The sequence below is a fragment of the Cheilinus undulatus genome, linkage group 15 (genome assembly GCF_018320785.1).
Source record: "Cheilinus undulatus linkage group 15, ASM1832078v1, whole genome shotgun sequence".
In the NCBI taxonomy this organism is placed as follows: Eukaryota; Metazoa; Chordata; class Actinopteri; order Labriformes; family Labridae; genus Cheilinus; species Cheilinus undulatus.
The window spans coordinates 11,876,828-11,902,170 of record NC_054879.1 but is presented as its reverse complement, the minus strand read 5'-3'; the positions used below and the strand labels follow the sequence as shown (position 1 = coordinate 11,902,170).

Genomic DNA, 25,343 nt, shown 5'->3' with positions numbered 1-25,343 from the left:
AACAGTGTTGCAAGCATGGTGCATTGTTTTGGTATTTCCATTGGCTAAAATCAGGACAGGTGTGGTTTAAAAATGAGATATGTTCATGTTTGATTCATCTTTACTGGGACCCAGGACACAGAGCCTGGAAAACGCAGCAGTCCCAGTCAAACTGGGACATGTGTTCACTTAGAGGTATGACAAGATCTCATGAGACTAAAACGTCACAAGATTTCTCGTCGCAGTGAAAAATGTCTTGTGAGATTGACAGGCAAGACTGTATCATTGGCAGCTGGTCTATGCAGTAGTCCAGCTGGCGTGGAACACTCTTTACTTTTGCTTCTGACTCTTTAAAATCATTTTAAGGCAGTTGGTAGATCACTTTGCACACAGCTTGCAAAGTGATGATAAAAATTACTTCCTCTCCTCTCCTGCTTTAACCTTTCTCCAGATTTCTCACCTCAACTGTCACTAATCTATCACCCGTTGGCTGCATGGCTTATCAGTCGGAAACTAAACATAAGTAACATAACAGCCATAAAATCTTGTCTAGTCTTGTGAGCCTAAACCTCATCTTGTCCCATGTGCAAAGTCTCATCACGCCCCATGGCCACCATATAAACAAGGTAGTACTAGCAAACAATTTAAAATATTAACCTACTTAATTACAGGTTTGTTATTAATTAATCATGATTAATTGCATATAAATAATATGGATGGCATTTCAGGTAGATGTTTTTGTTATAATCCTGTTTGTATTGAGTATGTACATGTATGTGTTTGTATGATATATTGTAATCTATATTCAACACTGCTCTTGATATTTTAAGTTTAGATTATAAATTCAGTTGTGTCTGATCTATTACTCAGTTAACTCTTTTCAGTTGTCATCCTCCTAATCCTTCAACACACACTCACACACTGGCTGCACCTCTGCTCTGTTTCTCTCTGCCTCCTCACCAGTGTTTTGTTAGCCCAAAAAGTTAAAAAGTCTGTTTTTTATCACACACAAGTGTGCGTGGGAAGCTTCTTGTGAGTGACGTCACCTAAGGATTGTAACAAAAGAACGTTTCCCGGTGGCATCCATTTTTAACGAAGTTTTAAAGCAGTGACAGGAGAAAACTTTTAAACTGCATATCCGTGGACGAATTTAACATTTTGACTAAGGCAGCCAACAAGAGGGGATAAAGGGGAGGGCTGCAAAATCCTGATCCATGGTAAAGTTGATCTGTGATAACTGTATGTTATTTTTAACCTGAATAAGTGTTATTCTTATCAGAGAAACAAAGAAGGAATTTTAGAGTCCAATATAGCTTTTTTTATAAATAACCCTCCTTTTATTGATACAGAAAATGGGTTGAAAGTTGCAAAAAGTAGCAGAAATTGAAGTAGCAGACCGTGGCAAAAATGGGTTCAAAGTGTCAATAAGTGCCAAAAATTGGTTAAAAGTGGCAGTAAGTAAAGTAGGGATATTCAATTAATGGTTTCAATCAGTGGTAAATACTGGTTACAGCAGCAATAAGTAGAAAAAAAATGCTAAAATTGGTGAATAAAAGAAGTGAAAATGGGTTGAAAGTTGCACAAAATGGTAGAATTGGATTCAAAGTAGCAGACAGTGGTAAAAGTGGGCTGAAATTGTCCATTATGGGCAAAAATTGGTTACAGGTGGCAAAAACTTGCAAAAAAAGTTTCAAAAGTGGTGAGAAGTTGCAGAAAGATGTATAAAGTGGCAAATAGAGGCGAAATTGTGTTGAAAGTGGAATAACTTGGGGAAATTTGGTTCAAAGTAGCAGACAGTGGAAAATGGGTTGAAATTGTCCGTTATGCACAGAAATTGGTTAAAAATGGCAAAAAAGGTTTCAAAGTAGTGGAAGTAAGTTGCAAAAAAAGATGTTTAACTGGCAAGAAATGGTGAAAATATGTTACAGGTGGAATAAGGTGGGGATATTTGGTTAAAATGGCAATAAGTAATAAAAATGTGCTCAAATTGGCCTATAAAATACGTGACCTTGGTTTCAAAGTTGCACAAATGGCAGAAGTAGACTCAAAGTAGCAGGCCATGGCAAAGGTGGGCAGAAATTGTCAATTAGCTGCAAAAATTGGTTACAAGTGGCAAAAAATAGATTAATTTATCCCTATTGACTCATTATTTTGGCTAATACGGGGGTATGTCCTTCACTAATGATTTTGTATGACTAAACACCGCATAGACTATTGCTCAGTGGTCCAAAGTCTTTTTTTTTAGATGAAATTAAATTTTGAATTTCATTTGTAAATCAAGGTCCCAGAGTCTGGAGGAAGATCAGAGAGGCCCAGGACCCAAGGTTTCCGAAGTCCAGCGTTTTCAGTTTCCATAGTCAGTGATGGTTTAGGGTGTCGTGTCATCTGCTGCTGTTGGTCCACAGCGCTTTATCAAGTCCAGAGTAAACACTGTCAGCCAACTACAAAGAGATTTTAGAGCCCTTCAAGCTTCCATCTGCTGAGAAGCTTTATGGAGATTCTGATTTCTTTTCTAACAGGACTTGGCACCTGTCTACAGTGAAGCCAAAACTACCAGGGACTGGTTTGGTGACCATGGTATTACTGTGTCAGCTAACTGGTCTGACATCAACCCCACAAAGAATCTCTGTGGAAATGTCAAGAGGAAGATGAGAGACTCCGCACTCAACAATACAAACAAGCTGAAGGCTGCTATCAGAGCAACCTGGGCTTCATAACACCCCAGCAGTGCCACAGACTGATTGCCTCCAAGCCATATTGCACTGATGCAGTAATTCAAGTACTGAGTGCATAAAAGAACATCTTTCTCCAGAAGTTGACAATTCTGTATTATAAATTCTTTTTTTTTTTTTTTTTGTTTCTTTTGGACTGATGTTTTGTAATATTATAATATTTTGAGATAGTGGATGTTAGATTGTTTTTGTGAGCTGTAATAATCAACATTAAAACAAAAAAAAACATCTTGAAATATTTGATTTTGTATGAGATGAATCAAGAATGTGTGGAAGTTTCCCTTTTTAGAATTGAATTATGGCAGAAAAAAATTAGCTTTTCATGTTATGCACCTATATGTTGGCGAGTATATATTTCAGTAGAGTTTCTAGGCTGGAGACATACTTGCTGTTAACTACTTATACATGGATTCATCATGGCTGTCACGCACCAACAGCATCAGTTTGACATGCCCTTATGTCTGTGGTCTCCCACATATTTAAAACCAGATAAGATTTGAAAATCTTCTCAGATACCCTTAGTGTGTGAAAATCAAACCTTTAAACATCTTCATTGCTCAGTTTTACTGTTTCTCACGAACATTTATTTGTTCTGTACGCTGATTAACACCTCTAAACCTCTTTGTCTGCTCATGCAGGTACCAGTTGAAAAACCATACCTCTGAAAGCTTATTTTTCAAGCTAAGCACTGTTTCAAAATCCACTTTGAGGTTTAGAGACGGATCATGATGCAAAAATTCCCAGAATCGATTAAAATGACTTGGATTTATGAGAACTTACCTGCCAGAAGGTTACGAAACTCTTCGTCTCATGTAAGCCACTCAGAGTATTTCCATGGAATAAAATATACAACATAGCTCTGTTTATGCTGCATCTGCTGAATTATAAACTTACTGTGTGTTTTTAACAGTGGCTGCGATGGATTACAGATTCAATTTTTAAAATATGACGAAAACATTCCATGTCATGCATAACTCATATTGATGGGTTTGCCTGTCTAAGGGACAATAACATTGAATTGCTTACAGCCCAGGAATGGCAGAATTGTTCCAAGAAAGCAAGGAAAAGTACAAGCTTCAACACTATGCCACAGTTGTTCCTGTATGTATTTTAGTTGGGTGCATCTATTGTCATAAATGGCACACCTTCATCCATCTGTTAGGACTTCATGTTGGTTGCCTCTCTTAAAACCATGACCTGTGTGTGATTGTGTGCATTTGCTCACTTGGTTTGGTTTATTCATAGACACCTTTACTCACTTAATATCACATTTGTCACTGTCAGCCCCCCAAGCGATCCCTCCTTATGTCAACACTTCATTAATTACCCCAGCGATACACTCCCAAACACACACATGCATGTCTGCAAACGCAGCAGAAATAGGAAAACTAATCCATGCAGCAATTTCTAACCTATTACTCCAAGTGCAATTTTTCTTTGGTGACGTTAATTTGGAGTCGTCGAGCGCTGACGGGAAAACAGCTGACAAACAACAGCAGCAGCCAGCTGAGCTGATGGGTGTGGAAGAGTTGAACATTTGGAGCTAAATTGACAGGTTACTTTTGCTTGTCATAAAAATGTCAAAAAAAAAAACAGCATACAACTCTGTTTCAGTAAATGCCAAAGCACAGTAGAGCTTGATTAATTTACAGCTAACAATGTAGGCATGTTCAAGCATCCACAAGGAATTTTACAACATGTAGCCAGTAAAAAAATATGACACTGATTAGACTTCAAACTAGGAGCTTGCCAATTTTTCAAGAAGCACCTTTTGAGTTTAACAGCTTTGCTGAACACAACTAGAAGCCTGTCAGCTCTGAGTAAAGTGAGATTCTGCCCCACCCTACACTGACATAGCATCGCATCAAGTATGAGCATCCAGATTTGAGAATGTCCACTTTCCTTATTTGGCTTTCAAATGTGAATTTTCAAGGCCAAGGTGTTCATGAATGTTGGACTGAAACAGAAGGTGTGGAGGTCAAAGGCCAGCTACGGAATGAAGACGGCGAGTTCAGATAAAGATTTGTTTTGGCTTGACTTTCAGCTCCTAAAGACCCTGTAAAGTGAAAACCAAAATTAGTGTCTTAACACACTAGATATGTTGGAATATGTTTGCAGTAAACATGTGAAAACACTGAGAGCTGCATGTGACTGAATGTTGGATTGAGACTGTTAGAAAGTTTTTCACCTCTTTCCTGGCTGGGTTCAATTTGGGCGGGGCCAATATGTGGACTTCTGATGCCCCGCCCCTCTAACAGTACAATATAAAATCACAGAGCAGTTCATCTTAGTACAGTCTGTTGTTACTGATGTCACTGCCTTTATTGAAAGTTAGCAGTCAGTTAAATACTGTTTTCTATTCATTGTGAGATAAATTTGCCAAATCTATCAGCCACAGTGGCCTATGGATCATTTAAAGCATCATAACAGAGATTTGAGCCAGAAAACAGATTTTTCTCTTCTTCTAAGGTCAACAAAAGGTCAATAGGCAGGCCAATGGCGTAAGTGCTTTCCTCCATTCAGATTTTTGCATTTTTTTTTATTTGAGAGGATCGTATTTCTTCTGAGTGGGCGTGGCTTCAGCTCATTCGACAAACATGCCCACACCATCCTGGAGCAGATTTTACAGACTAATTTTTCATGATTTTGAAGCTAAATTTTACAAACGTAGAGATGTTTTATTTGACTGAAATTCAACCTGGGGGTTCATAATGCAGCGACCTATCATACAACAAACCTAAATACAGATACATTTTCACTTTACAGGGTCTTTAAAGTGGCACGGTAAGCCTTTCAGTGTATTTAAGCATTTATTTATCCCTAAGCTCTCTTATGACGCAGTCCGACAACACAGTCTTTTTGTCTGCTGCGATGATCACCATGTCAGATAAGATCAACACTGAGCCATAAATTTGTCCCATGTCTCTCCAACACGGAGGTGCCTGAATACAAGTTGACAAGTTGATGATGGAAGAATGAAGAGCAGGACTTTTCTCCATTATGAATAAATAAATATTTAAATAAATAAATTTATCTTTATTCAGTCTGTTGTGGTGGTCCCTCTATGAAACAAAATAAAAGAGTCCACATTAAAGCACTTCATGATGCTGGATGGTCTCTGATGCAAATATGACAGGTGGTCTAATAAATTTGTTAAGCACAGTATATTTCAGAGGTGGACATTTTAAGTTTCAAAACGATGAACCTGTAAAAACAAAGGCATATTGATTGAGCAGAAACCATCAAATTATGGAATGGTGGCTTTCAGCCTCATGTATTTTATTTTTGGTTAGAATATTTGATAATTAAAACAAAAAAATCTCATTTTATGCCTCATTTTAACTGTAGACAAGATAGAAAATGCAGAGGACATTGAGAGTCATAATTGTTTTTTTTTTTTTATCTTTAATGGTATTTATTGACAGAGATAAATGAAATAATGCCACCTTCTTTATATTAGTGAGTTCAGTTCAGCTTTAAAATTTGTGAAAATTAAAGGTACAGTGTCTAATATTTAGTCCATATACAGCATTTAGTGGACTAGAAAAAATATTTATAAGTAGTCCTATCTAAATTGGTGCTCAATCAATGATAAAATCTAACATTTACATATACAATTTTTTCAAACATATATTTACTCAGATGGATTGGATTTTTGCATCTTGCATGTTTCTACAGCACCATGGAAGAGAGCAAAAAGATACACATTTTTATTGAAAATTTCATCGGTTACCACAGTTAGCACCAAAAGTGAGCATTACAATCTACAACCTGCCTGTTAAGCCCAGTCCAGACCAAATATTCAAGACAAGATGAGTTGTAATTCAGTTCTGCATATTAACTGTTTTTTCCCCTGCATCTTTATTGTCATGATAAAGAGTAACACCAGGCTATATGATTCCTGCTCATGTCCTAGAAGTACTGAGCATTTTAGTTTTTCCTTGTATGGCATCTAGTGCTTTTTTGTTGAAAGCAGAAATGGACTTATTTGACAGCTTTAAACCAAATAGTTTAGCATGTTGACACAAGTAAGAGCAGAACACTTTTAAAACAAAGATATGGATGTTATTAAGGCACAGCTTTCTCAAGCTAAACAAGCTAACAAACTCTGCATCCTACTCTCATTGTGCCTTGTTTCTTGTCTTGTGCTAGCCCGTCTCTATGCAAGCGACAGAGAGGAAACTAGGAATGAGTGGGGTGGGGGAAAAACATCATGCCACATTGCGGGCATACTGTCAGGACACTACAACATGTAATTAAGCTAATTTTGCTAATGCTCTCCTGAGTTACGTCCAAATAAAACTTGGTGTAACTCATTGTCATCAACATTGTAGCGAAGCTGTGAAGTTACATGACACATGCAGGACTATGCAGAACTTTTAGGCATGTTTTGGCCAAAAATTTAGGCTGATGTAAAACTTAGATGTGCCCAACTGAGGATTGACACAACCCTGGACATGGTTTAGACGTTTGCATATTACCAGGGGCAAGGAAAAATAGTTCTGTTGAAAAAATATCAAAGTCCACACCTTTAGGGTGAAGTAAGGGGTGGATGTGGTTAGAAAGCAAGGCCTAAGGTACGGAGGGATGCAACATAGGGTTGTCACAAGTCCCAGGCAGTGCTGTTGATGTCCCAAAGGCCCAAAATCTGCAGGTGTATTACCAGGGGTGAATCACAGGGAATCCTTGGTGCCTAACATACCTAAAACTTAGAAAAAGGACTGTTTTAAAACAAAAATGCTATGCAAGCTCAGTCTTCTCATAACTAAGATATCTGCTTAGTTTTCCATGGGTAAATTTATCTTAATTTCTCACATATTAGCTCATATATCCCTGCACATCCTGCTTACATTCCCACTAAAAGTACTGGAACAGTGGTGCCAACTCATTTATTTTTGCTTTAGACTTAAAACAGTTGGGCTTGACATTAAATGATGAATATGAGACAAGAGATCAATATTTCAGCTTTGATTTCCAGGTATTTACATCTGGATATGATACACAAATTAGAGGATAGCTAGGTTTGTTTGAACCCACCCATTTTTCATGTGAGTAAAGGTATTGGAACATGTGACTGACAGGTGTGTTTTGTTGCCCAGGTGTGTCCTATTACATTGATTATTCAAACAATAAAGCGCTGAATGTCTACACTCAGTTTCAGATTTGGGTTTTGCCTGTGCAGACTGCATTTAAAGTTAGATGTGTAACCAACATGAAAACCAGAGAGCTGTCTATGAGTGAAAAACAAGCGGTTGTGAAGCTGAGAAAAGTTGGGAAATCAATCAGAGCTTTGCACGAATATTAGCCATAGTCAGTACAACCATTTCGAATGTCCGGAAGAAGAAAGAAGCCACTGGTGTACTCAGTAACAGACTTCAAACAGGTAGACCAAGGAAAACAGCAGCTCCCACAACAACTGTTAGTGACATCAGTAACAACCTCCAGAGGACAGGGGTGAAGGTATCACCATCTACTGTTCACAGAAGACGTCATGAACAAGTGCAGAGGCTACACCAGAAGATGGAAACCACTCATTAGCAAGAAGAACAGAAAGGCCTGGCTGGAATTTGCTAAAAAGTACAGAGATGAGCCTCAAACATTCTGGGACAAAGTTTAATGGACTGATGAGACAAAAGATGAACCTTAACCAAAGTGGTGGAAAGGTGAAAGTCTGGAGAAAGAAAGGATCTGCTCCTGAGCTCATCTGTGAAACACAGTGGAGATAATGTCATGGCTTGGGCTTGCATGGCTTCTTCTGGGATGGGCTCATTAATCTTCATTGATGATGTAACACATGATGGCAGCAGCAAAATGAACCCAGAAGTCTACAGAAACATTTTGGCTGCCAATTTAAGAAAAGATGCAACCAAACTGATTAGGAGATCCTTCATCATGCACCGAGATAATGACCCAAAACAACAAAGGAGTTCATCAGGGGGAAGAAGTGGAAGGTTTTAGACTGGCCAAGTCAATCTCCAGACTTAAACCCAATAGAGCATGCATTTTACCTGGTTACAAATAATGCTCTCTTCTAAGTTGTGTATCCGATCCAGATGTAAAAACCTGGAAATAAAAGCTGAAATGCTGATCTCTTGTCTCATATTCATCTTTTGATGTCAGATGTTTTCAGTCGACAGCAAAAAAAAAGGAATTGGCCTCACTGTTCCAATACTTTTGGAAGGGAGTGTATGTAGATAGCTTATGGAGAGGACACTATCAAATTTATTCAAAGCATGATTTTATTAAACAAAACATTCTACTTTGAACAGTTATTGTTGGTGTTTTTAGCCTTTCAAAATGAGATTTATCTCATACAAAACAACTTGCTGGCAACATCATCAGACAGCTTTGTTTGAGCTGCGGCGGTCCACTTCAGACAGTTGTGGCGTTCTAAAACAGTCTGGTCCAGTAGTTAATGTTTTTGGAATGAGCTGGGCTTTAGATGTCACTAATATTCCTAGTTTTATACACTGTACCTTCAAAAGAGACAATACCTTTAAAAATGTTGACTTCTTTAAATGTTGTGAGAATAAACATATAAAGGGAAAAATCCTCCCTTAGCCTGGAGGAGAACCCAACCCTGTCACATGTGCTGGACTGTGTTAGAGTGACGCTGTTGCGGTGGGCATCACTCTGAGCTCCTCGTGAAACTGGTTACAGTTGGGGTCCCCTCTGACTTTGGGCGTTTCTGGAATCTGGACCCCGGTCAAGGGGTCAACACACCAGCACTCGCCCCGTTGGCCATGGGTGGACATGTTGCACTGGAGAGAGGGAAGAAAAACACAAACTAGAAGCTGGAAAACACTGGAAAAAAAGAGGGAGGGGTGAAGATGCACAGTGGGAAATGGGGAGGAGGGGGGTGCATTAATGAAGCATGGCGTACAGCTTGAAATGTGTGGGTGTTTGTACTTGAGGATCTGCTGGTGGCGGGGGGCCATTGGATGAGAGCGTGGGCCATGGTTTGGGTGGGACAACACTCACCCAATAACAGCCCATCCTCAGGTCATGCCCCCAACTCACAACCCACAAGCACACATGCCATCACAGACACTGACACACATACACCAACAGAGGCATGCCAGCAGACCGGCCCCCCCGCAGAGCCCCCCTCTCTACTCAGAAATGAGGTCGTAATTGAAGTGGACACAGTTTACGCCGCGCACGCGGGGTCGGCAGCGGAGGGGACAGCGAAAAGAATGAAGAGCTGGGGGGAAAGAAAAGACTTTCTATTTTCTTCCTTCGATGAGAAAGAACAAAAAAAGTGACAGTTACAGTAATTACCCCGCGACAAGGAGGGACAACTCTAAAAGGGAGCCGAGTGTTGAGGAGGTACAGTGTTCCTCCCTGGGAACTGAGGACTCCAGTCCGAAACAATGCTGTTGTTTGTGACCACTGATGAAAATTGGCTGAGTGGTTGAGAGCCCTGCTTTAGGAAACGGTGGCGCCTATTCAAATCTTCTTTTCTGCTCTACTATAAGAAAACACTGGAAATGTGACCTTGTTTATCCTCTTCTATCTGATTTCTATGGATGAGCAGAATTCAAATCCAAGCCCCCGGAACTACGCTTCGTTCCCCGGCTTAACAAAAGTCTTCCCATGAAGTACGCCAAACAGTTTTATTGCCTTGTAACCTTGAGCTCAGAAGCTGTTGCCTCATTCATGATGACAACATCTCCCCACACTTTTGTGTGTTGTTGTGTGCTTACACGGCTGTGTGTCTAAGGTGGAGTGTTAAGGGAAAGGAGGGTGTGTGCGAGTTTATAAAAAGGGGGGAGGGGGAGTTAGTGGAGAGGGGTGGCAGGTGGGAGTGAGGGGGAGGTTGTTTTTTTTTTTTTTTTTTTTTTTTTCTGGGCTGATTTTGCCAGGCTGATACAACAGAGGTTTGTGTGGGTGTGTGGATGTGTGTGAAAGAGAAGAGAGGGGAAATCCAAGGGGAACTGAACAAAATGATACAGTATGCATGAGTGTATGTGAAAGACAAATTCAGCTCGTTCTCACTCCCAACTCATCAAACAAAGCAGCAGTGTCACCGGTCGAATCATGAAGAATACAACTCTCTAGGTGTCCAACTTCTCTCTCCTCCTGACTTTTTCATCTAAGGTCTGAGGTTGTATAAATTAAGTCCACTTTGTCTAGTGATCAGAGGCAAGAACTGGTCACATAAAAACTCTACCCAAGAGACATGGATTTATTGAACCTGACTCGCAAGATAGATGGATATATTTCACATTCATAAGGGAAAACTACTAGGGCAGGACTTTTCAAAACATTTTTGGAAGATGATTGGACAAGTGTTCATCTAATATATCCCAATCAAGTGACAAAACAAAATGAGGTTGTAGACATGTGCAGCTCCGGTAGTTATCTCAACAAGCAGGCGCTGCCATAGTTTATGAACGGTTGTTGGTGGATAAAGGCCCGTGAAGAGAACAACACACCTCTCAGTGTGGCTCTTTTCTTTTGTTTTGATAAAGTTCTGATATAACTGCTTCAATACTATAGCTACATCTGGGCTAATTGCTTCACCAGTGGCAGCCATTGCTATCATCGTCCAGTACAACTAACCCCACCTACCCTGTCGCTACCACCTTGTTCTCCTCAAATGACACTGATTGGTCAGATCTGTTTTCAGACCTGTCACAAACCTTTTAGGGTGGATCTTTGCAAGATAGATTTGCCTGATGACTGACATGGAGTCTGGCCAATCCGTCTGCTTTGCCCCAAACTGGACTAGGTGCTCTGTGAATGCTCCTCAGTTTCCATGACTGTGACCAGGAAGCTGACAAGCATAAATGCAGCACATTTTAGCAGTTGTCTGCCTTGGTATACCACTACAAAAACAAGGGTAGGATGCATTTGTCAGACAAGTACCTGCAAAATCATGAGCTGTAAAGATTTCCTTTGTTTTCAATGTTCAGCATACAACCACGTTACGGCTCACTAGCTTGTGACCATCTCCATATTCAGGAGGACGGTCCTGTGCAACCAGCTGGAGCAGGGAATTTGCCTCTTGGCATAGTGAACGTGGATATCCATCATTACATAATCCCATCCTTTTCTAATATGTTATCAAATTGTTGGAAAAAAAAATAAAATTGAGATAGGGATGGATCAGTACCTAAGAGCGATAAGGGCCGTCCCCAGTAGTGATTTATTAATGACATCAATGCATGTGTGTTGGATCAACAGCTTTGGTGCTAGCACCCTGCTAACAGTTTTTATAAAGCTGTAAACTGTGTCACACTATTACTGGGTTGTAATGTTGGGAATATTTAATTATGCTACTTTTTAACATTTTTATCAATTTTCTACCATTTTTTGCCAACTTTTTGCCACTGTTATGCCAATTTTTTTTGCCATATTAAAGTTTAGACCCATTTTTTCTCTTTCTTGCCCTTTTTGCCACTTTCAGATCATTTTTGCCATTTGTAGACCATTTTTGTTTCTCCTCGTTCTTTTTTGGCTCTGTTTTTCGTTGATGCACCAATTTTGGCCTCTTTTTTGTCACTATTAACACAATTTTGAGACTTTCAGTAGTTTTTTACCACCTTTTTTTCTCATTAAAACTTATTTTTGAAACTTTTTGCCCATGTGAGCCACTACTATTAAACAGTGTTGAGCCCTTTTGTAAATTTAACCAATCTTTACCACTATTTTACCACTTCAAACCAAATTTGCGTTGTTACCAATTTTAGCCCTTTTTATCACTTTATGCCTACTTTTTGCTGGTTTTACCCTTTGTTGCCACATTACATCCACTTTTGTTACTTCTCACCCATTTTGCCACATTTTTGACACCCAATGCCTATTTTTGTTACTTTCCTTCCATTTTGCAGTTTTTGCCATTTCTTTCTTTTTTTTGCCACTGTTTCATCACATACAGACCGATACTTCTTGCCCATTTTTGGTTCTTTTTGCTTCTATACATCCATTTTGGCTACTTAATTTGTCACTTTTGAGACTTTCATCCCGTTTTTATGACATTTTTGCCCCTTTAGCTCATGCAACTTTTCACACCTGTGAGCAACTACCGTTCAGATGTGTCGATAACTCATTCTTCAAATTCAATTTCATTTTCAAATTTTCACCAATTTGCCACTCTTTCACAACTTAAAACCAATTCTAGCTGTTTCCCCCTTTTTTGCCAATTTTTTACCCAATTTTGTGACTGTATTGTCAATTTACACCCATTTTGTCTCACTGTCTTGGCACTTTTACCCTATTTTTGCCATTGTTTGCCACTTTTTTGTCTCTTTAAATAAGTATGTTGTATTTTTCATTTCAGTTGTCCCGGTATTTTTTCTGCTTTACTTTCTGTACTTGTGTTTACACTCAGGCTGTTACGCTGATAATGCTGTAAAGCTAATTCAGTAAAGGGAGCATAAATTAATCCCTCTCACTCTGAGCTATTCCGAATAATAAATTGTCAACAGACATTAGTACAAAACTAAAAGCATGACAGAAAAACAAGAACAGATTGAGGCACGCTTACACATGCTGGCCTCTTTAGGCCTCTTAAGAAACTTGATTCAATCATTGTGACTCTAAGACAGGGGCCCAAGCTGTAGGACCCCTGGAGTTCTTTGGAAATCTTTCTTCATGCAACTTTACATCATATATATTGCTAAAGGCAAGGTATGCATGCTTATATACTGATGCAACAGCTGATGTCATTATGTAGGCTGGGCCTTGTGTGTGTGTGTGTGTGTGCTAAAATTCACTGACACTCAGAGGGTTGGTGGATTTTATTACATCAGATTGTGTTCACTCACTCCTTTAACATTACACCTCTTTGATTAAATGTTTTTTCGATGAATGTCCGTTCCTGTTGTCAATGTCCTTGTGCTGTAAGTTCACATTTATATTGGAGAGGAGTTTTCCGTCTTGAATGTTTGCCCTAGATCCTAATTTAAAATATTTACCTTAGTGTGATATGATTATTGATATGATTACTATTTCTCTGTGGCATTATACTTTGTCACTTCTCTAATGGAGTATTAAATAATGTGTACTGTAAAAGGGAGGGAGCTAGACCATAATAGCAACCATAATGGACTTAGCATACAGCTAACAGCTAACCACTCATGCTGAATATGTTTGACTGTGTGAGATTTGGCGTTTTGAGAGACCAGGCTGGTTGTCGGTTAACAGGATCTGTCAGTGTGTGGAGTGCTGAGTTGATCCTCTTGTTGTACTTCATACAGTATACCAGCAAAAAGTAAAACCACTGATTATTTGTCGTCATGTGTGGGGTCTCTCACACTGAAAAAACACGTTAATATTTTTAAAATCTTCATGTGTGTGGCAGGCTTTAGCTGGTAAAGTTTGATTCTTATGAAAACAGACATAGACACAGTTAAGGTTCATGAAACTACTAAAGCTGTCTGTTTTTTATTATTGGTCCCTCCATCAACACTAATCTCATCCTTATGGAGACATGAGGCTCTTAAACAACATCATCTGACTGTTTAATCATCTCTACAGGTCAGAGAAGACTTTAGAGAGGGAACAAATTTTGTGTTGGAGCAAAGACTTTGATAAAGTACATTAACTGTGGAGAATGGTCACTAAGAAAATCCCTCAGCGTGGCTGTTTTAGCAGCAGACATTTTCATAATAAGGACCGAAAAGTAAAGTAAGCTAGTGAAATGGAGAGAGGAGAAGTAGACAGTCTGGTAGGAATTTATGTTTTGCTTTATTTAAAATGTTCAGAGCTCACAGTGGGCCTCCTTCAGTATGTAGCGTTCCAGGTAACCACCTACATAGATCTTGTTTATTTTACTGATATTAAAGGCCTATATATAAGGCTGATATGTACAGTCAGTCATCTGTAAATATTAGCAGAACATTTCTGCTGATACAGATTTCATGCCGATAATACTATGCATCCCTGCTGCAGGCCATCCCCAGCTCTCTCATCATCAAAGGTTTAATAAAAGCACAGAAAAAATATATTCTAAAAGGGACAGCTAAGAAATGTGCATTCGAGATAATGTAAAACAAAAACAGCACTGAGTGTCATTGTAATAACACTGATAATGCAGCGCCTCTCTCCTCCAGGGTTAATTTAATCAGCTAAAACCATGACTCAAATAGTCATTTTGGACAGCAACAAGTCTTTCTTAAATCCTCAACCTAAAATGTTCTGATCAGAAGGAATTACAGGGCTGCTTCATACTTTTACATATCAAATTTAAGACCTTTTAAGACCTGAACTGAGAAAAATTAATACCATGTTTTGCACGTCAGAAATGAAATGCATGTGAAATTTCTTGTTAGACTGGACCAGGACAAAATTCACTGATTTAATGTTCTGTTAATGAAATGTCAACTAAAGGACAAAGACGTTTTTTTGGTCATAAACGGCCAACTTTGATGATTTCCAATTTAAAGACTCTATTTTATCAAAAAAAAAACTGTACACTGATATTAGTTATAAATTATTTCAAGCAGGTTTTCTGAGGTGATTCTTATTATTTTAAAAGAACAACACATTTGTCCTGTCAAAATAAGGGCGGGATGCTCACATTTTTGAGCAGGCAACATTGTAACCCCGAGGTTTAAAGACTTGGACGAATGTCTCACAACAGTCCAAGGTTTATTTAATCAATGTGATTAATAAAAAGAGGGTCTGGGGGGTCCTCTCACAGGAGACTTTGAGAATCCAGCACTTAATTTCCTGCAATTAGTGAACACTTATGAAAAGATTTGAGGTGGAAATCCAGTTAGAAACCAACATTAATAGGTTTGTTGTTTTTTACATGTTCATTTTAACCATGACTCTTTTCTTCTAAAACACAAGCACAGTGAAGTCTGTTTACTGATTTAACACCTAAAAAGTAAAGACCATCTAAAGCTAACCATACACGAAGCCAAACACTAAAAAGTATAATTTCGCAGATTTTACCAAAAACAGAGAATTATGTTGCAAAAACTGACTTTTAAAATGTTTCTTTCTTTTTTTTTTTTTTTATTTATACACTTTCAAGCCTGAAAACCTTAGTGACTCTTACTGTGGCATGTCATGTGTACCTTGATTTTTCTGTAGCAGTGTAGAGATTTATGGCTTTTTAGATGATTTTCCCAGTTTTTGCTGTCTGTGTTTTTGCCGTCTTGGTTGAGGCAACTTGTTTTTTTAATCAGTGTTGGATTATGGTGATATTTTGTATAGGCATGCTTCAGCTGCAACTCAAGAACCCCTGGATGCAGTTTTCCCTCTGGTCTTAGGTTCATCACAGGAGACGCCTAATCACTGCATCCTTTACAGTAAGGTTGGATGAGAGACGTGACCTGGATACACAAATGTTCATTTATAAAGCTCTACTTGGGATGCTTCCTTCTTACATCTCCTCCATGTTAGCCTGGTCCCGGTCTGTTCTAGTGACCGGCTTATGCTCCAGGTTCTGAAAGTGCATTCTGAGCTCAGCAGATCTGCCTTTAGCTTCTTTGCACCATCTGGTTGGAACTCACTACAGAACACTTTAAAAATCAAAGAACAGCTTTCTCTGGGGCATTTCAGATCATAAATCTGAATTTCTTGTCCTTTGATTGTGCCATTTCTGACTGATATTATGTATTTTTTAACCCTTAGAACTCACAGCATTTTTTTTCACCATCATGTCAATCCTGTCGTGCACAAAGCTCTATACATCCTTTTTTCAGTACAACCTGGGCTTTAAGAATATATCTATTACTGTAATGCCACGTGATTTTTCAAAAAGTTAGAGGACTCTAAAGACAAAAGAAAAAAAAAATAAATCGGAATTTGAAACTCTGAGATTTTTATTTATAACACAGAAACTTATTTTCTTTGCACAGACTTGTTCTCCCATTTCTTGGGGACACAACGGTGAAAAAACAAACATCTAACACAGTTACATTCATTTGTGCCATTCCTCCAAGCAGTAGAGACGCTTTGTTGACTGCCCCTCCCACAATGCATTGCCGTAAACAATATAGTGATGCCCAGGGCAGAAAGCTGAAGTAAATGATCAAAAATAGATTAAAAATTGATAAAAAAAGATGCTTATTATCATATCTAACAACGTGGAGACACTGAGGGTAGCAAATAAATGACAAGAAGGTCAGCAGTGTCTATGACTTTTGGTTCAAAAGTTATCAACGTTTTTTATAAAGTTGTCACTTCTTGTTATATACGACAACACCGTCCTCAGAGACCTCAGAAAGTCAGCCAAGTTCTGGGCTCACTAGAAAATGTTCTGCAAGAGCTATGAATGCATGAAGAACACAATTAGAAAGGCACAACAATTAAGTGCCTACGACTTATGCTTCAGACGTTTCCAAGTGATTTATAAAGGGGTGTGCCTGCGACACGGATGTGCCACATGAGCTCTAAGGGTCAACTTGTTAATGTACTTTATATCTTTAGGATATGTTTGTTATTATGCATTTTCTTTTTTTATATGCTCAACATCAGTGTAAATAAGGGCTCACCCTCAATGATTTTTGAGTCTAGATAAAGATAAATAATCATCGATATGCTGTTTTTTATGAGTCTATAAAGCACAGGATGGTGTGTCTTCCTGTTCGTCAAAGTTTTGCTATACTACGTTAAAATGCTGATTAGTTAACGCCAGACCACTATTGTCTCCAAAATGCAACAAACCATGGTGCTAAATATCAGTTTGTTGGATATCAAGGAGCACTTGAGATGCTGACATGAGAAGGAGAGTTTCAGGTGGTTTCAGTCAGTTTAGTCCCAAACCATCAATCTAAAAATATTTAACCAGAACCATCCAAAAAGACTTTACAAATATTGCATGGGAGGTTTGTTGGTAAGTTTTTCATTAAAAACAGAGGGTTTATGGCTAGATATAGTCCAAGTTATGTTGGTTTTTGGCCCAAAACCTACTTCCTGGGGTGGCGCAAATATCTGGGTTTGTTTTTTTTTTTTTTTTATTATTTACACTGGTTGCTATATATGGCGTTAATATTGTGTGTATTCTATGTCACAAAAGTTTTTTCTTCACATTTAGGAGGGAACAACTACTTAAAAAAGTCAACATTGACTGTCTTTTCTCATCATGGTCATCAAACCAAAGAACTAGGTTGAAAACTGCTACAACCAATGGATGGTTCAACCTTGTTAAGTTACATTCTCTGACTTCAGAGCTTCTTAAAAGAATAAAGACACAAGCACAGTAACAGAAATGATCCAGCTGAACAATCTTGTCATGGTGTTGTTGTCATATTATATTTTCATGAGTTTGATTACCAACCATGCTGCCATATTTGATGACAGAGGAGTGAGAACAAACCAAACAGTACCTCACATTGTTTATGGTAGAATGGAGAGATATGAGTTTATTGTCCATGGCTCACCTGTTTGAGGTTGTACAGTCCATGTTTGTCACAGTTTGGAAATTTGAGCTGGTACAGGTTCTCCAGGGGGCCTCTGTTATCCTCCGAGGTCATTTTGGAGATCTCTTCTAAGACTCTGTCCAGCTCCTGCTGACAGGCGCTCTGAAAGGATGAGAAAAGAAAACAATGATTATGTCAGAAAAAAAATCAACTTGACTTAATGAAATAATAGGGCAGCAAGAGTTATTTTAAAAAGCAAACAATAAGTACACCCCAGTATCACTTTTGTTCACCTGAGAGCCTATGGATTTGGGTATTTAGTTGTGTTATTGACCAATATGGGTCCAAATCTTGACATTTGAGAATACGTTTCATGATAAAAACTTGCAAAAGCTTAGGGTATTGATCTCAAGAATGAGATTGTGGGTACAAGCGGTCAAAATCGGGATGGCTGAGCTCAGCCATAGAGATAGGATGAGGACCTCAGACATCCAGAGGGTGTTTAAAGTAGAGGAGCTGCTTCTTCACATCAAAAGGAGTCAGTTGAGATGGTTCAGGCATCTGATCAAGATGACTCAAGGCCACCTCTGTGTGGTTATCTTATGTTAAGAAGAAGACAAAGGGCAGACCAAGAACTTGCTAGAGCGATTACATATCCCTTTTGGCCTGGGAACACCTTGGGACTCCCCAGAAGAACTGGGAAACATGTCTGGGAAAGAAGGTGGATAAATGAATGGATGGATGGATGGATGGATGGAAAGATAAACAGATGCATGGATAGATGGATGAAAGGATGGATGGATGGATGGATGGATGGATGGATGGATGGATGAATGAATGAAAGATAAACAGATGCATGGAGAGATCAACGGATGATGGATGGATGGATGGATGGATGGTTGGATGGTAAGATAAACGGATTGATGCATGGATGGATGGATGGATGGATGGATGGATGGATGGATGGATGGATGAAAGGTTAACCAGTGCATGGAAAGATAAATGGATGGATGGATGGAAAGGCCTACAGAAAGATGAACGACAGATGGATTATAAAACAGACAGATGGATGGATGGATGTTTCGATGGATGGATGGATGGATGGATGGATGGATGATGGATGGATGGATGAATGGATGGATGATGGATGGATGGAAAGATAAACGGATTGATGCAGGGATGGATGGATGGAAAGGCCTACAGAAAGATGAATGACAGATGGATTGAAAAACAAACAGATAGATGGATGTTGGGTGGATATTTCAATGGATAGTTGAATGGTTGGATGGATGGATGGATAGATGGATGGACAGAGTGACAGATGGACAGATGGACAAATGGACAAATGGATGGTCTAGAGCCAGTGTTCTCAACTGCCATAGCATCAACAACAAATTGCAACCCAGATTTTAAGTATAAATTATTTTTGCTGTCCGTGGATTGAAATATTTGAAATAAAGTATTTTCTCCAATGGTATCTTTATTTTTCAAGATCTGAAAAAACAAAACCCAAAATCTGTATTACCAAAGCAAAACAGACATAATAGCTGTACTTGCACATCCTCACAAAGTTTTGTCCAGTCTCTTTGCTCAGTCACATTTTTTTTCATCTAAAGTCTTAAATACAACAATTTTCATTAAATGAATTGTAGTTGTTGAAAATGTAAAGATATTTTGCACCATGATTTCATGTAAAGGCGGTGGTGGGTCCTATAAATAGACCAGTTAAGAGCCACTGTTCCAAAGACATTTATTTAATTCAAAAGGAGAAGCATTTCATCTTTTGGCTTTCTGCTTTAAGAGTAAGTGTAAATTCTGTTTGAAGGCAAACCTGCAGTATGTCCAAGAAAAAGAATGAAGAAATAAAATACTTGTGTGTTACTAGTAAAAATGTCAGAAATACACACGTTTACAGCTAACTTTTTATGAGGTGTGGTTAGGCAAGCTGAAAGTTCAGCCAATATTATTGATGTGTGCCTGCTGGAGTGGAACATGAGTGGCCAGTCTGCTTAACTCAGCAGGTGGCCACTGCCACACACCAACCTAGACGTGCACACACTCACAAACACGTTTTCACAGACTCATGCTGTTACAGTTACATGAAGACTGTGCACATTGTTCCTTCTGAATAGATCTGCATGCACAAACACCAACCATATATCCAGGTGTGCACACGGCATTGTTACACAGACACACATTCACTCAGAGTGGATCAGGCTGCCAGTGGGATCAAAGAGGTCCGGTCTTATGATTAGTTGGATGAAGATGAGAGAGAAGGGCAGGAGGAGGTGCAGTCTGCCATGAACTTTATCAGACATCTGAACATATGGATGAAAGTAGTCTTTCTTTCTTTCTTTCTTTCTTTCTTTCTTTCACACATAATCTTCCTGTCTTACATAATGAATAGACACATAAATAGCACATAAGAACATACAGTACAAACTTTAGTCCAACAGCTGTCTCACTGAGCCCACACAGTTAATAAATTCATGAAATTTGTACACCAAAGGAGTTATATGTCACAATATACTCCCTTCTTTATGTGCTGGTTACCATTAGATCATTTAAAACTGTAACAACTTGTGAGAGAAAAATAATATCCTAAGATTGACAATCAGTTTAGTTCCTTTGTACAGTGTTTCCTCCCATTGCTAATGATCTTTGCTGAGATTTTTCCACACCTGGAGTCCACCTGTGGTAAATTAAACTGATTAGAAATGATTTGGAAAGGCACACCTCTCTATAGAATGCCTCACAGCTGACAATGCATATCAGAGCAAAAACCATGAGGTCAAAGGAACTTCCTGCTGGGCTCCATGACAGGATTGTTGCAAGGCATGGATCTGGGGAAGGCTACAAAAAAAATATGTTGCACTGAAGATCCCAAAGAGCACAGTGGCCTCCATAAATCTTAAATGGAAGAAGTCTGGCAAAACCATAACTCCTTCAAGGGCTGGACGTCCAGCCAAACTGAGCAATCAGGGGAGACGGGCTTTTGTAGTAGGCCCTTTCAGACCGGTAGGGCTCTGGGCCAGTCCCGTTCCTGAACCTAATTTTGAACTGGCTGGTGCCGTCTAACCGGAAAAAAAATTTTTGAAACTGATGAAGCAAAAAATAGTTGGTTCTTCTTCACAAACTGCAACATTATCATTGGGCGTGTCATATTCTAGATTGTGAAGACAAGGGTCTGCTGAGGAGACTAAATGTTTGGTTGCAATCTGGCCATCAACAGAATTCCAGGTGAAGCTGGAGAGGAGCACAAGAAAGAACATATTGTATGCTGAACTTTTGGAAGAGATGGTTAAGGCTGGGTTCACCCAAAAGCTAGACCAAATAATTGATAAACTCAAGAAACTGAAGAATGGATACCAGGACAGAAAGAAAGACTAGATATGGAGTTAGATGTGGTGGTACATGTCCATCACATCCTCCAACTTTGGTTCTGCTTAAACTGGTGTGAATGTGGGCTGGTTCGCCAGAAAGCACCAAGGTTCTGAGACTCCAGAATAGAGCCAGAACCAAAACTGTGTCTGTCTGAAACCACTATAAGAGAGGTGACCGAGAGCCAGATGGTCACTCTGGCTGAGCTCCAGAGATCCTGTGTGGTGGGACAAAGTTCTAGAAGGACAACCATCACTGCAGCCCTCCACTGATCTGGGCTTTATGGCAGTGGCTAGACAGAAGCTTCTCCTCAGTGCAAAGCATGCGGAAGTCTACTTGGAGTTTGCAAAATATTCCATGTGAAAGCAAAGCTAGCTTTCATGTGTGAGCATGTCTGGTTCTCTGTCTCCAAATGTAGGCCCGGTGATTGACTTGCGATCCATCTTGGGTGTACCCTGCCTCTCCCCCAGCCCCCCACGACCCCAAATGAGGTAAGCATTGTAGAAAATGGATAGATGGATGGATTCTCTTTATTTAAATACAGATTCCCATACACTGATTATTCACTGATTAATAGTTGACTTACTAAGCTACTCACATAGCATTCTGGGATCACTCACAGCACTTTTAACAGCTTTTCTACCTCATTATAATAAATTCCTCCATGACACTGAAAGGTTGGCTAACTGTTAACTTGTTTTGAATGGAGTCCGCAGTTCATAAGAAGAGGTAAGCCATGGAGGATGGCGTGCTGAGCAGTGAGCCTGGTCTCTACTTGACCTAGAAATGTCTAATAGGGACTGCAAGGCCAGGAGGCAGGTGCTGGAGTACCCTTTTATGGGGGCATCTTGAGCCACTGAACTTTGCAACCGATGGCAGAAAATCATTATGGCCCATCACAAGTAAGTATGAATGAGACAAAGCAACAGAAAGGCAGCTTCCAGTAGCAGTTACCTCTGTATTATGTTGCAGTGTTTCACGTAACATCCAGCATTTCCATTGCAGTGACAAAAAAGTCAAATCTGTCATCTCTACAATAGCACAAGTCCCATTTCAACTGGTAAATTTAAGGGTTCCTTTGGCTCCGAAAAATGTTGTTGAGATTATGTAAGCCATAAATTTAAAATAGGTAGAACACAGGAGTAGTAGTTTTTCTATAATTATGGACATTTTACAGCAAAATTTGACATAATGTAGCTTGGACTCCCCTCTTGATTGCACGTAGATGTTGGTGATAAAAGCATTTCGTCATCCAGCTGGATTACCACCCAAACTTTTGGGATTCATTAACATGAAAATCAAACATTTGTTCAATAAGGCCCAAGGGGGAGCAGATAATAGATGTACGAATCAGAATCAAGGTTACCATGTGACATGACGTCAGCTGTGACAGAGAAACCTGAACTTTGTGTACAGAGTTTGACCTCACATGGCCACCCACAATGAAGTGCATCCATGCTTGACACCAGCTGTCTGACGTTCTCCCCCTGCCCAGCTGCATGACTCCTCTTAGCAAATTCTTTCTTTTGTTACTTCTAATTGTTTTGTCCCTCCCGCTTGTGATTTTTTGTTTTATTTTGTTTCGTTTTGCTGCAAGCGAGGGAGTTAAGTGAGGGAGAAAATGAGCAAATGCACAGAGAATTGTTTGCCAGGTTGAGACGTATGTGGGCCTCTGCATGCCTGACCCCCAGGAGCCAAGCTCATTTACATGAAACAGAAAGAATATTTGTGTTTGTACGTCAGTCCATTGAGAGTCTACCAGGAACTGTTTTTGTTCTGTATATCTCACCTTTAAAACTGTGAAATGCCAAGTGAGTGTTAGAGAATGGGATATGTGATGGTCTAAATCTATAGATGGAAGTAAACTGCTAGGATGCATTCCACTGTGAATGACAGAACAATATCTTTACATTGTTAAGATGGCCATTATGTGCAGTTATTGCTGCTAAGACAACTCTGTGGGGTTGCTTGCCCTACTAAATTCTTGATGGGGCATGCATTAAAAATCATAGAAATGGTGCTTGTGACATAATCATAGGAAAAGGTTAAGAGCTTTACACACAAAATGTGTGTTTTTTCAAACATTTCATGAAATTTCATCCCTTCTGGATATTAAGTGATTTTACCAGAAAGTAGAAGCATTTAGGAACAACAGCAACTCAGCCACAAAGAGGAAGGCCATGCAAAATCACAGAGTGGTGTCAACAACTGCTGAGGCGTTCTGTGTGTAAAAGTTGCCAGCACTCTGCTGATTCCATTGCTGAATAGTTTTGAACTTCCACTGGTATTAATGTAGGCACAAAAACTGTGCTTACAGGAGCTTCATGAATGGGTTTCCATAGCTGAGTGGCAGCATGCAAGTCTCACATCACCAAGTCCAATGCCAAGCGCTGGATGGAGTTGTGTAAAACTCACCGACACTGGACTGTGGAGCAGTGGAGACATGTTCTGTGGAGTAATGCATCATGCTTCTCTGATTGGAGGTCAGATGGGAAAATCTGGGTTTGATAGATGCCACAAGAACATTATCAGCCTGACTACACTGTGCCAACTGTGAAGTTTGGTGGAGGAGGGATAACAGTAGACTGTAGGGCTGTTTCCACTCTAAATATGTTATCATAATTTCAAGTAGGGTCTATAGAATGTGACTGTATGATGATGACAGCATACTATACAGCTCTGTGTGTGTGTGTTTAACACTTGCAAGGGAGGACTCTTGCCCTGCCTCAGTAGGATCCAACTTGGGAGGATCCTTCCTACAGAGAAAGGATGCTAACGTTTAGAAACAGCTAGAGAAAATGTGGCAAAGTGGAGCTACAGACTCATGGGAGGGTTCTTACAGACTTTGTCTCAGTTATTCCATTTTATTCTCCCTCTGAACTGTAAAATGTGTCAGTTTAATCAGAGCTGGACCACATTTCTTTTTAAATCCAGATCTAAGAGCCACACCGAACGCTTGTCCTGGCAGATAAGACATTTTTGCAGGTCTACCGACCGGCCTTGGCATCAGTTTTATCCACTGGGAATCTCCGCCATTAACAATCTATGGCAGCAGTAACATGTCAGCTCAAGAGAAGCGCATGCAAATGTCATTTTGTCTTGTCACTATGATTGGCCAGTTATGAATGTGACAGACATAACTTTGGTCCAATCACCTGCTGTGAATTTTTACAAAAGTCCTGCCCTTCCCAAACACTTACTATGTAAGCTTTCCCAGCTGAATGTAAAATATAGTCATGCAATGGATAGTTGAAATAATCATTTGGCGTGTCAGGTTATGAGTTTTATTCAACAAGACCCACCGCTGGTAAACTACAACTGTGCCTCACTGCCAAGCTCACCTAACTTACCAGAGCTCTGCATGCCTTTAACCTCATTTTGTCTTGGTGCTCTGATTGGCCCATAATAGATGTAACAGGCAAAATGTTCGCCCAATTACCTTCTAAGAATTTTGCTGAAAAGTGCTGCCCTTTCCAAACACACTGTTTGGAAGATTTTCCAGAAGAATGTCAAATATATTGATGCAATGGATATATGAAACAGCCTGGCATGTCAGGTTATAAATTAGCGAACATTCATTCAATAACCTTGTATCATGGCAGGGGTTTTTACCAATTAGATACTCAGAAAAGAATCCTGACTAATGAAATTCTGACCTGAGGCATTTTGGGGATTTGTGGCTCTTCCAGTTGGTTAAACTTCATCTTGGTTCTGCGCTCGTTCTGCTTCCTGGCCAACTCCAGCCATATCAAGGCATCAACAACAGGTCTTTTTGTGAGCGGATTCTCAGTTCCATGCACCTCTGCAACAAAAAAAACACAAACACGCTTAGGAATTCATCTGCAGCATCTGGGTTTTAAATCGGGCTTCTTGTTTTCCTACATGAAAACAGACATAGTGATCAAAGAAACCCATTCAAAGATTGTTCAAC

At 39.5% G+C, this 25,343-nt stretch overlaps 1 protein-coding gene across 2 annotated transcripts in view; it reads right to left on the bottom strand.

Annotated features, from left to right (window-relative positions):
* Nucleotides 1-8,602: 8,602 nt before the first annotated feature.
* LOC121522749 (insulin-like growth factor-binding protein 2-B) overlaps nucleotides 8,603-25,343 on the bottom strand; it is a 36,978-nt gene continuing 20,237 nt past the window's right edge. For both annotated transcript variants that reach the window (XM_041807387.1, XM_041807388.1), the window contains 3 exons: nucleotides 25,069-25,214; nucleotides 18,053-18,193; nucleotides 8,603-9,472 (listed from right to left, as the gene is read on the bottom strand). In XM_041807387.1, coding sequence (XP_041663321.1) covers nucleotides 9,314-9,472; nucleotides 18,053-18,193; nucleotides 25,069-25,214 — 446 coding nt within the window. In that variant the 3' untranslated portion in view covers nucleotides 8,603-9,313. The remainder of the gene's footprint in view (nucleotides 9,473-18,052; nucleotides 18,194-25,068; nucleotides 25,215-25,343) is intronic.